Genomic DNA, 12,671 nt, shown 5'->3' on the forward strand with positions numbered 1-12,671 from the left:
CGTGTCGATCCTAGAAGAGGCGCGGACGACCCATAAGCGGAGGTGGTCGACGACCAAAGCGATCACCCGGGCGGTAGGCATGTGAACTGCGTCGAAGACCATCCTGTTCCGGGACTTCCAAATGGACCATAGGAGAGCCAGGATGACAGTGTTCCGCACCCTCTTATGCATATGTGGCAGATCTCTAGAGAGGCCATCAAGGAGGGCTGGTAGATCATCATCACTGCGGGGACCCCTCGAGGGGGAGACGATGTCCCACAAAGCTCGGAGGCGCGGGCAGCGAACGAAAAGGTGCACGATGCTCTCTGTGTGTCCGGGGCAAAATGGACAATCAGGGGAGGGCACACAACCCAGGCGGTGAAGCATCGCACGGGTTCTGGTTTTTTGGAGGCGTAGAATCCAGAAGAACACCCGAACTTTGAGCGGTCCGAAGCAGTCCCAGTTGATGTCTTGGCCGGGGACGACGCATCCCGAGGAGTGCAGGGCCCGATAGACGTTCCCAGTGATGAAGTCAGCGGAGGGGCCGAGAGCGATGGTACGGGTGTCCGGCATCGTGCTGAGGGAGATCCGGGAGAGGCACGTACGCACAAAGTCGATCTCACTAGAGGCAGCAGCAGTCAATCGGTGGGTAAGGGGGATCGCAACGCCCCCGCCCTCGAGGGTATCAGCGATGGTGGCAAGGGGGCGGAGGCAGTGAGAGAAAGCTGCAGGAAGGGCCGCAGATAGGGGACCCAGCGGGCACCAAGAGTCATGCCAGAGGGAGGTCGAGCGCCCGTCGCAGGGTGCCACTCTAGTAATAGAGCGGTACAAAGGAATGAGCGCCTGGAAGCTCTTCCAGGCGGGAGTGGCCGCGTGGGGGTGGTCACAGAGGTAGCTACGCTTCACCCATCTGGTCCATGGCGAGTCGCGCCCAGTGAAGAGACCGTGTAGGACTTTCAGCAAGAGGCACTTGTTTTGAAGGCCAAGGTCCACAATGCCAAGTCCGCCTTCAGATCGCAGCCGACAAACGTAGTCCCAGGCGGCCTGGCAGTCGCCGCCTGAGCATTTCTCTTGAGCCTTCCAGAACATCGCGCGTCGGGGTCTGTCCATCTTCACAAGAGCCCCTTTTGGGATGGGCAGGACAGACATCGCGAATGAGGGTAGAGCGGACAGCACCGCGTCAGTGAGCGTGAGGCGGCCGCCAATGGGGAGCAGGGGCGTGCGCCAGCCCGGTATGCGCTTGGAGATCTTGACGGGCAGAAATTCCAGCGCTGAGGCGGGCAACTTATGGTCTGATAGAGGCAGCCCCAAATAAGTCTGGGGGAAGGACGAGACGGGGCAGCCAAGGATGCCGGCAAACTCCGAAGCCAGGCCATACGGGACCCCACCAACGGGGACGAAGGTACTCTTGTGGAAGTTGATGTGTAGTCCAGTCGCGTGCGAGAAGAGGTCAAGGATCGCTTTGAGGCGACGGACCTGCGAGTGCTCAGCTCGCAAAATCAACAGTGTGTCGTCGGCGTATTGGATGACCGGGCAGGGGAGGTCATCGACGAGGGGGTGCAAGAGCCGTTCCTCAGAACTTTCCATGGCAATAAGGCAGGGGAGCAGGTCGGCGACAACAAGATACAGGTACGGGGACAGCGGGTCGCCTTGGTGCAGCCCATTTTTGCAAGAGATCCATCGCCCCGGGACCCCGTTGAGCAGGATCGCAGTCCGTCCAGTGGTAAGGATAGAGGAAATCCATGATCTGAAGAGGGGACCGATGCCGCGTGCTTCTAGGATGGCGTCTAAAGTAGCCCAGTTGACAGAGTCGAAGGCTTTTTTGAAATCTAACTTGAGAACCACCGCGGGAGTTTTGCGGGTTTGACAGCTCTGGACCACATCTGCCGCATACAGAAAGTTGTCAACTATGCTTCGCCCCTTGACAAATCCGGATTGCTCAAAGGAAATGAGGCGCTCAATGAAGTGCTGGAGTCTCGAGGTGAGGATTTTGGTGACAATCTTCATGACGCAGTTCTGTAGGGAGATGGGGCGAAAGCCGTCTGCAGTGAGCACGACATCCTTCTTCAGGATTAGGGAAATAAAAGTTCGGTTAACACCATCAAGGGTGGCCACCCCATCGTAGAAATCCTGGAGGAAGGCCATGAGGTCTTGATGGACCACGTCCCAGAAAGTGCGGAAGAAGGCGGGTCCGAAACCGTCAGGGCCGGGGCTACTGTCCGTGCGCATAGATCAGACGGCTTCCTTAGCTTCTTGGATGGTGAAAGGTTTTTCAAGGTCCTGCAAGCCAGCAACCCTGTGCATGACAGAGCCTAGGTCAAAATCCCAAATTGGAGGGGTGGAGGTGCCTAGGAGGCTGATATAGAAATCCCGCAGCAATTCCGCTTTCTCGGCGTGGTTGTACACGACCCTATCCCCATCATGCAAGACCTTGATTTGATTTTTCCGGAGGCGCGTAGAGGCACAAGCGTGAAAAAATTTAATGTTGTCTTCCCCAAGACGGCATAGACGGAAGGTGAAGCGTTGTTTCCAGTAGGCACTGACGATTTTGTATTCCCGCGAAAGGTGCAGCCGCACACGGTCCCTTAAGAGATTTTCGGGGGCCCGAAGGGGTCGTAGTTCTTCAACCAAATCAAGAAGTTCCAGGACCCTTCTGCAATTTGAGACTACCTCAGCTGGTCGGCGGCGCTGTTTCGCCCAACGTTTGGATTCAGCACGGACCCATTTCAGCGCATTACAAAGTCTCAGAGAGGCCCGGGGCGGTAATCTGTTCTGGGGTCGGGCCCAAACGGAGGCCACAAGGGCCCTGTATTCGGGAGAAAACGCCCAAGTTTTCTCATACCTGAAGATCTGTGATTTGGGCGCGCGGGAGGAAGCAGAGAGCAAGAGGGGCACATGATCTGAGGTGGTACGAATAAGCGAGTGTAGAGTCGAATTGAAGAGGCGGCTCCCCCATCTGAGGTGGTACGGATAGCTTTTTCACTGAAAAAGCCAGAAAAAGCCCAAACAAACACCACCTTATTCTTTTCTTTTGCTCTCTTACGCTTTTATCGTGGATGTTTGCAAATCGGACATTCACTTAAATCTTTGTACGCCTCTCCATAGTACAAGATACAATCATTGAAATAAGCGTGTATCTTTTGTACCTTTAGACCTAACGGGCAAATTATTTTCTTCACATACATGTGCTTTCTAGAAGCTCATTACCCTCTCCGCCCACACCACCACACCTACGCATTGCCGTCGTCCACACCACCATACCAACGCACAACCCTCTCCGCCGAGCCCCCACACCTACACCCCCCTCTTCGCCGCGCTCGCGCAGAAGCCCGCTGGCTGTCGAAACAGCAATAGCAGCCCGTTGGCTCTCGGAACAGCAGCAGCCACCCGCAGGCTCTCGGCACAACAACAGCCACCCGCTGGATCTCGCCGCAAAGGTGAACCTCAAAATGCCACGCTGCCACCTTGGCTGATTCGTGAAATGATAATGCCTGAATCGTTAAAAAAAAGAGCTGACGGCTGGGCCCACAAATTTTAACGAGCGAAAAATCACAAAATATAAATTGTAAAACAGAGTCTTCAATATACTATACTACAATATCGCAAACCAAATGTAATAGATTGCCATATTATAATGTACACACACAATTAGCCGACCCGCAATCGTGTGTGAAAGAGAACTCAACACAATCTGCTGCTTTTTTGGAGACTAGCGTTCAGCAGCACACCACACATAAAGGCCTTTCCGTGTGCCACACCGATCTTTAATAGGCCCGATCTGTACTAGTGCCTTATTACAAGCTCATAATGTATCAAGCCATGATTCCATTATTTCTTTAAGGCTAGGCTTAGCTCTATGCATAGCAAGTCTAAAGAAATGTTTTAAAATGCATCTGTCAATAAATGGGTCAATATCTATGAAAATTGCATCATTTCTTTTTTTTTTTGACCCTGAATTGCATCATTTCTTTGATGCCATAAACTCCAGCATCATGTGATCATAATTTCCATCATAAAGTTTATAGTGTTTCTGTTGTTGGAGTCCATGATCATATCATAGTACATATTTAAATCAGTGTTCCATTCTATTCCAAGAGCCCACAAGAATCCTTGGCTGAAATTGCATTGATAGAATAGGTGAATAATATCTTCCTTTGGACATGTATCACATAATGCGCAGTCTGTGAATTGAACATAGAATTTTTTTTTCTTCATCATGTCCTTTAATTTATATTCAGGCGATGTTGTAGCATTAACAATGCAAAAGAATTATGCATTGGGAGACTACATGATTTCCAGATGTTCCAATATTGGCCCGCTCCTTGGTCGCCCCGTGCGACCTGGGGGCGGAAACCCCAGATCCCAGCCTCCACCTCCTCTTCCTCTCCCCACCCCCGGCCGCCGCCAGCGTGCGCCGCCGGGCAAAGCCCGCGCGGTGCCGACAGTGGCGGGCCTTCCACTACCTGGCGCGAGGAGGACCGGCGCGGGACGGCGTCCTCCTCTAGTGGCAGTGCAGATCGGCAACGGTCGGCGGGGCCTGGCGTGGCGGTGGCCGGCGAGCTGCGCCAGGGGCGGCCGATCGCAAGTTGAGGCGGTGGTGAGGAGGTTCTCGTGGCTCCGGCAACCCGGGAGGTCGCGGCGGAAAGGGACCTCCTTGCCAGTGCTACATGTGTGTGCCCAGGGGGGCGGTGGCTGGCCGGACTGGCCGTGGGCGCCGGCGGTGGCTCGAGCCTCCTCGACGGCGGATCTGGAGGCGGTTTTGGCCTCGGATCTGGACGGGGTGGCTTGGCGGCGGATGGAGAGGCCACCAAGGCCTGCAGGCTCGTCCTGGCGCTGATGGGAGGTTGGTCCGGTTGGTGAGGCGTCACCTTGGTGTCGCTCCCCTTCTTGGAGGCGTTGCTTTTGAGACCTCGGCGTTCTCTTGCTTCTCGTCCATGGTCACTTGCGCCCGGCGTTTGCTCGTGGGTAGTCGGCTGGTAGGGATTCCGGTGATGGTCTTCCGGCGACACCCTTCGTTCTTCATTTGCTCGAGGCGAAGACCTCAAGTTTTCAAGTTTATCTTAGTTGGTGGTAATCGTTTGCTGTTGTTTTTGGGTGCTGTTTTTGCTCAGATATGTGCTTGTATGGTAACCTGGTAACCCCAGCGGTGTCGGTGTGTGTTGTTGGAGCTGTGTTGTTTTCCTGGCCAATGGCTTTGTTAATTCAAAGTCAGGCTTTTTGAGCCTACTGTTTAAAAGATGTTCCAATATTTTTGTGTACTTTACTTGGCTGACCAAACCAAAGGGCGGAGGATTACACACGAGCTAGTTTGCTAAAATGGTTTCCAAGCAATCGACGCCGTTTCTTATCTTCCATCATTCCATGTCCCTTTCTCTCAGCGTCCTGTAACCGAAGTGACAATGTCGCAATCCGTCTCTAAATTTGTATTTCTGGTCGTAATCACGTTTGGTCAATAAACTGAATTATAGGAGAAAAAAGAAGATAACATCAGGAAAGCGTGTGGTCCGAACCAACAATGACGTCAATTTCTCGCTATTTATGCTCACTGCACCAATTCCAACAGTTTCATCTGTAATCATGAATACAATGATCGGCCGTAGGTCCCTGGTAGCTCTAGTAGCGGTGTTGACGTTCCTTCTCCGGCCAGCTGCGACGGCGGCAGCGAGTGGCCACGCCGCGGACCGCATCGACCGTCTGCCTGGACAGCCGCCGGTGGACTTCGACATGTACTCAGGGTACATCACGGTGGAGAAGAGCGCCGGACGGTCGCTGTTCTATCTGCTGCAGGAAGCGCCCGAGGAGGCTCAGCCGGCGCCGCTGGTGCTCTGGCTCAACGGCGGGCCCGGCTGCTCCTCCATCGCGTACGGCGCCTCCGAGGAGCTCGGCGCGTTTCGCATCACGCCGCGTGGCGCGGGCCTCTTCTTGAATGAGTACCGGTGGAACAAAGGTAGGAGCACCAAACTTGATTGATCGAAGGTTTATGCCTGTCATGCTTCTTGCATTGGATAATGAAGTGTGAACTTGCAGTGGCCAACATCCTCTTCTTGGACTCGCCGGCCGGCGTCGGGTTCTCGTACACCAACACCACCTCCGACCTCTACACCTCCGGCGACAACAGGACAGGCAGGTTATCTAGATGCCACTGTGTAGTTACATGCCATTGTGCCCCCATGGCATCCAACGGTATTTACAAGGGGCATTTTTCTTATTTGCAGCTCATGACTCCTACACTTTCTTGGCAAAATGGTTCGAGAAGTTCCCGCATTACAAGTATCGCGATTTCTACATTGCTGGCGAGAGCTATGCAGGCATAAGTTCTTGTCCTCTTCTCCTCAATCTACTCAATTTCACGTGCTTAATTCTTCTCCTAATCATTTCATAACCTGAAATTTCAGGGCACTATGTCCCGGAGTTATCCCAGCTCGTCCACCGGAACAACAAAGGCATCGAGAAACCCATCATCAACTTCAAAGGGTTCATGGTAGGGCTAAATTTGACATTCATCGCGTGCCCTGATCGCTAGCTGCAGCCTGAAACCTAATTCATTATGCAGGTTGGGAATGCTGTGATCGACGACTACCACGACTACCGCGGCACGTTCGAGTTCTGGTGGAACCACGGGCTGGTCTCCGACGAAACCTACCGCCTCCTCAATCGCTCCTGCATCCATGACTCCTCTGTCCACCCGTCGCCGGCGTGTGGCGCCGCATTCAACGTCTCAATCGAGGAGCAGGGCAACATCGATTTGTACAGCATCTACACGCCCACCTGCAACGAGACGGCAACGGCTAGCCGACGGCGGCCAAGGGGACGCTACGTGAGTATCCTGGACCCTGATTTCCAGCGTCGTCGTTCAGTAAAGCCATGTTAACTTTCGAAGCAAAACGCCGTACCGGTTGCTGTTGCACACTTATATAGTTATATGCAGCCATGGATGACCGGATCGTATGACCCGTGCACGGATCGATACTCCACGGCCTACTACAACCGGCCGGATGTGCAGAGGGCTCTCCACGCCAACGTCACCGGCGCCCTAAACTACCCCTGGGTGACCTGCAGGTCTGTGCTCCTTCGCTTTCCAGTTTGCACACTATATAGATACTGTAATTGGAAAAATGTAGAGCGGTTTCAGTTTTCAAATACTGGGACAAAAAGGATGTTGAAGTGTCTATCGCTTTTATTTTGGTAATAGCTAGCTTGTTGGAGGTGAAGATGAATATCTCAAAAATAGCTTTATTTTTTAGTATATCTCAAAAATAGCTGTGCCGCATTATATTAGCGCCTTGTAGTAGCTTTCTTTCTTTGCTTTTTGGTTCCTTTTTTTTCACTTTGTACATGACACTTATCGAGAAATTACAAAACTGTACGCAGTACAGATACACGTGCAACTTCAAAATTAGCTTGACTTATTATGTAGTAAATGAATTGCAGTGACCCCATCTATAACAACTGGCGTGATGCTCCGAGGTCCATGCTTCCTATTTACAAAGAGCTTACTGAAGCTGGTCTAAGGATATGGGTCTTCAGGTCAGTTTATTCCTTTTTGGAAATAAAATTGTTTCATTGAATGCGTCATCATTTCTTAACTTATTCAGAACGCCACGCAGCTGCTACAATAGTCTTTTTTTTTGCTAGGTAATTTATAAGGAATATCTTGGCTGCTATCAGATAAATTATACACGTCCTATGTTCCTTGAGAAAACACACAAGTGTTTATTCTGGATATATTGATAAATCAAATCGTCCCTTATAACTTCACATGCTAAGATAATCATACGCATATTGGTGCATGCATGATGCATCTCAATGATTAGATCTCATATTGTTCAGTTCGTAACATTTTGTTACACAAAGTCCCTAATAGCAGTACATGCTAAGATAATGGTACTCTCGTCGATTCTGTTGTACATCATGCAAGCATTTAAATAATATTTGTTTTATTCAGTCGAAGCAGTTTGCATAGATACGGACTACCGAACAACTCAGTTACCGTACCTAAACATTTAAATAATATTTGTTTTATTTATTACCCAGCGGAGACACAGACGCAGTAGTCCCCTTGACAGCAACGAGATACTCCATCGACGCTATGGGTCTTGCAACCACTAATAGTTGGTATCCTTGGTATGATGTCCAAGAGGTCAGCATCATTCCACTTAGAGCTGTATTCCACTTATAATTTGCTTAATTATACATAAATAAAATTATTTTTTATGTACTAAAGCATGCTTTAACGAAAAAAATAAATAAAATCACTGACATGCTTTGATGGGCATGGAAATACACTAGATCAGTTCAAGCAATATATACATGGTTCTATAGAGTTACGAGGTTAATCCATATCATCTAAATTATTATTAGATAAGATTTATGAAAGATTATTAATGACGTAACTGTTTAGTTTCCTTTTAACACGTTCATACCTAGAGCGATTATATGTAGTTTTGATACGTGTCTACAGTTTAAATGTTTAAAGTCATTTTGGTAGGGCATACAGCTAGCTGAGTCGGTTGAGAAAAACCTTTTAGACGTGAACTCCCGTGAGTGACTAAACAAATGGCCATGTCAATTCAGAAAAATACTTAGAGATGCTAGCTAGCCGTGTCCGACTTCTGTAGGAAAAAAAACGTATACATGTGTTCTTCCATTTTTGCAATCAAACAATGTACACATACCCTAGTTGAGTATGTTCGAGAAAAAGAAAAAAAAAGGTACACTGCTAGCTAGGTCGGTAGAAATAGCTGAGTCCATTCACGAAAATTTAAAAACCTAACACAAGCTTAGCTAACTAAAAAAGGCTAGAACGCTGAAAGCGGGCTTTTGGGTGGGAATATTTGCAATAACTTAACTTATATAGTATATACGAAAAGATAAATGATAAATACATACTTGAGTGCATAGATCTATCAATGTGGATGATTGAGTATAAAAAATAATTAAAATACAAACTACATAATAAATTTGAAGCAAAAATAAAAACAGATGTGAAATATTCCAAAAAAAGCTATACAAAAACATTCCGTGTAAGGCTGCAAAATAAGAATTTAGGAATCAAACGGGTAAAAAATATTAATATAATTGGTTTAAGCATCTTATCCATATAGTTGGATCTCAGAACATTGATCTTTTTAAAGCTAGATAATATCACATCAGTGTATATAAATTATATATTATTGAGTTGATCTATTATCTAAAATTATAGTTAGCATAAGACCGGAAATAATAGATATACTAGAAATTTGTATGAAACGTTTCTAACCATAAAATATGATATCCATGAAACCATAACTTTCTTTCTCAGAAACTCTCCAACCACTTAAGATGGTGCCTTTGCATCTTCGAGGACCACCATGCTAGTTTGTATAATTACTTTATTATCTTCGCAAATTTCACATGGTCCTATGGAGATTGCACTCTGCATGCGACATGCCGCACACATTTTATCACTAGAAACGGTATTTGTTTTTCTTAACTACTAATAATACATGTAACGAGCATAATTAATTGTTTCTTACGAAATCATGAACATAATTAACCAGTGCTTGTGTGATGCATTTCTTGATCAGGTTGGTGGTTGGAGCCAGGTATACGAGGGCCTCACATTGGTGACTGTCCGAGGCGCGGGTCATGAGGTTCCTCTGCACCGCCCACGGCAAGCCCTCATCATGTTTCAGCACTTCCTCCAGGGCAAGCCCATGCCAGGACATACAAAAAATGAAACTTTGGCTTAACAAAGAAAGAGATAGAAGTCAAACTGTAATCTAAGTGTGGAAGCAATCTATACCTAATGTATATCTATAGCAAATAATAAAGGAGTTAATGTTTCCTTGATTTCTTCCGTCGAATTGTGCTTTCATCCATCTTGATTTTACGTTTTCGTCCATCCTCAATCCCGTATACAAGCCAGTAGATGTAAAATTTGCACATCTACAATTCCATGATATCTACGGTGGATCATCCAATATCTTTTAGTGTTTTATTTTGTCTCACTCGACAGGTCAAATAGGTGCTCGGTCAAGTGGTTGGACATCCTGAGACGCTCTTTTTTCTCTTCTTCCGGGCACACATCTTATCCTCCCTTTCTCACAACATGCAGCCCTGCGCCATTGCCTGTCGATGCCGCCGCCACCATGGAAGGTTGTTGCTGCCCCTGTCCCTCTCCTCCTCTTTCTCTCCATCCTTCTCTCACTCTGCCGCTGTGCATCCTCCCCTAGGGTCGGCATCCTCCTCTCCCTCTTCACTGCCATGCCAACGCCCCGTACTGGCATGTACCCATCTTCCGCATGTTTCTCGGCGGATTTAAGTGGAGGGGGGTCATGCGCGTGACTTTCGGCCGAGCGACCGGATTGAGGTGGTGCTCGTACCTCTTGCCGACATGGTTCCCGCCTCCTCCCGGTGTACGCGTGTTTTAGCCGCCTCGACGAGGTCATGGTCGCCGTGTGGGAGCTCTAAGTGCGGCCCCCGCTGGCGATCTCGCACTCATGGCATTGCAATGTTGGGAATCGTTGGAGGAGAGCGAAGAGGTAGCGTCAGAAGAGTTCGGAGCAGCGTAGAATTGTGGTGGAAACAATGTCGGAAGACTTCGGAGCTGCCCGGAATCGTGGATACATCGGCAGCGTCGGTAGGGTATCGACGGCAAAGACACACCTGATGCCATGTAGGTGAGCAGCAGGATAGGAGGAGGCCAAAGCTTGCCAAATTGTGGTGATGGCGGCGATGCTTCTCTTCCACACCTGTGATAGGTTACTAACCTAGGAAAGCTACAAATCTGGTTTAAATCCGCACAAGTCACATCTGCAATATTTTGTAGATTTTCAGTTTATCCATCCCCAAAATTAAATTTGGAGTCAAGATTTGGATGAAACTTTCTAACCACTACAAGGAAAACAGCTAAAGGCCGGTGTAGGTTACTGCCGGCTGCGCCAAAAAATGTGCAAGCCGGTGCGATTTGCAGCCAGCGCATGCGCTTCGTGGCACGCTGGCGATAACTCCGTACTGCCAGCGCACATGTTTTTTGGCACACCGACGATAAACCTAGGCCCGATCCAGGCCGGGCCCAGGAAATAACGTTAGCGCACAGAGATGCGCCGGGATATTCTTTTATCGCCAGCGCACCTCTAAGCCGGTGCGCTGGTGGTATTTCCTGGGCCCGGCCCGGCTACAGCAGATCATGTAGCCACCCTTATCCCCAGTGGTAACATGGGGCTATATCCAGCTTTTTCCCCTCACTCTCACCATCCCACACAACACCACTTCCAACTCAAACCCGGCCCTCCTCCCTTCCCAGCTCACCCCCATCCTATTTTAGCCAATTTAACCAACAATATTTGATATATTTTAGCAAATCTTTCTCTTCTACATGCATCACACCCTCTATCTAGATCTATCACGCACGGACCACTCCAATATCTAGATATAAATCTATCCCGCATGGACCACTATAATATCTAGATCTAGAAAATAACATCGATGTGACGTCATCTTCTATCTGGTGTACTTATATATCAACCTAATAGGTGACTAATCAATAATTTGTGGACGAAATCGCCTACAAATATGAAACTTTGAAATTGGCGAATCAAATTGCACCTATATGTGATTGTTTGTGTTTAAGACCGAAGGATGTGATAAAATGAAAATGAGTTGCCAATGTTTTTACGAAATATTGATTCGTTTACTTTCTGTTTTGGCAAACTTTTGATGCTCCTCGTAGGTCCTATTTTCTAGCATGGCCATGCCGATTTTTTTTGTGAATACCAATCGATGGTTCTAATCAATTCTTCTTCCTTGCAGGTGATAATGTTTATCAAGATGAGGGAAAGTATCATGGCTAGATATCTGAAATACACGACTGTCGACCTGTATCGAAATAACTGTACATAGATATTGTGTCTTTGTCGAAGATGCAAACTAGGGAAATTGCTCAACCCCTTTTCAGGCAAATTGCATGGGATGGCGATAGCTAGAAATGGGGAAGAAGGGCATCATGACATTGACGATGATGAAGAGGTTAACTCACACAATGATGGAGATCAGTATCATGTTGAAAAAAATGTAGAAGACTAGGACGGGCACATCCCTAACTTCAGTCATGTGACACCCTCGTGTTCAACAACTGCATCTCAAAAATACGACTAGTGCCAGAGATGCAGGTAGACGGAAATCAAAGCTGGAGTAACTAGAAACAGACTCGAATACTCCGTTGTACGACACATGTCGCGGGTTGGAGGAGTCCCGCTTGAGCGTAGCTCTCTATGTTCTCCAGATGTAGGCAAAACATGGATGGCCAAACACAAGCGTTGACGACCAGCTGACATACTCGAAAAATCGTCTTCCTGCCGGGAACACGTGTTGAGGCCAAAAGAATCGTGTGTCCTCTCGATTTATCACACGGAAAATACCATGCCTGAATAAACGACTACATAATTTATCGGAACGAGGACATGGATAAGACGAAATGTACGGTGTCCGACACTGATCGATACAAGAAAGGGAAGAAAGCTCCTAGAAAATTGGTGTGGTACTTTGCGCTCGTTCCCCACCTGCAGCATTACTTCATGGACCGCAAGGAAGCAAAGCTCATGCGCTGGCACGCGAAAAACAAGGGGGCAGTGCTGAATGGTCCAAAGCGGTTTAAAAACCGACTGCTGCCAGAACCTTCGGATGCAAGCTAGTGGAAAACATAGACACTG

The 12,671-nt window shown here is 48.2% G+C and overlaps 1 protein-coding gene across 2 annotated transcripts; it reads left to right on the plus strand.

The window, feature by feature from the left end:
• Positions 1-5,527: 5,527 nt before the first annotated feature.
• LOC127297323 (serine carboxypeptidase 2) lies at positions 5,528-9,817 on the plus strand. 2 transcript variants are annotated; one of them, XM_051327620.2, is made up of 9 exons: positions 5,528-5,926; positions 6,007-6,102; positions 6,195-6,287; positions 6,375-6,460; positions 6,533-6,796; positions 6,908-7,038; positions 7,411-7,506; positions 8,014-8,119; positions 9,546-9,817. In XM_051327620.2, exons 1-9 carry the CDS (start codon positions 5,557-5,559, stop codon positions 9,708-9,710), a joined length of 1,407 nt encoding a protein of 468 aa, XP_051183580.1. In that variant the 5' UTR covers positions 5,528-5,556; the 3' UTR covers positions 9,711-9,817. The 2 variants fall into 2 exon arrangements, with proteins under 2 accessions (XP_051183580.1, XP_051183586.1); XM_051327626.2 differs by lacking the exon at positions 8,014-8,119.
• Positions 9,818-12,671: the final 2,854 nt, after the last annotated feature.

Source organism: Lolium perenne, chromosome 1 (genome assembly GCF_019359855.2).
Source record: "Lolium perenne isolate Kyuss_39 chromosome 1, Kyuss_2.0, whole genome shotgun sequence".
NCBI classification, from domain to species: Eukaryota; Viridiplantae; Streptophyta; class Magnoliopsida; order Poales; family Poaceae; genus Lolium; species Lolium perenne.

Bases quoted from the DNA above. Each gene is read 5' to 3' on its own strand.
- LOC127297323 (XM_051327620.2), top strand. From the start codon at position 5,557: ATGAATACAATGATCGGCCGTAGGTCCCTGGTAGCTCTAGTAGCGGTG. The intron at 7,039-7,410 runs GTCTGTGCTCCT...AATGAATTGCAG, and splicing joins TACCCCTGGGTGACCTGCAG to TGACCCCATCTATAACAACT. The intron at 8,120-9,545 runs GTCAGCATCATT...TTTCTTGATCAG, and splicing joins CTTGGTATGATGTCCAAGAG to GTTGGTGGTTGGAGCCAGGT.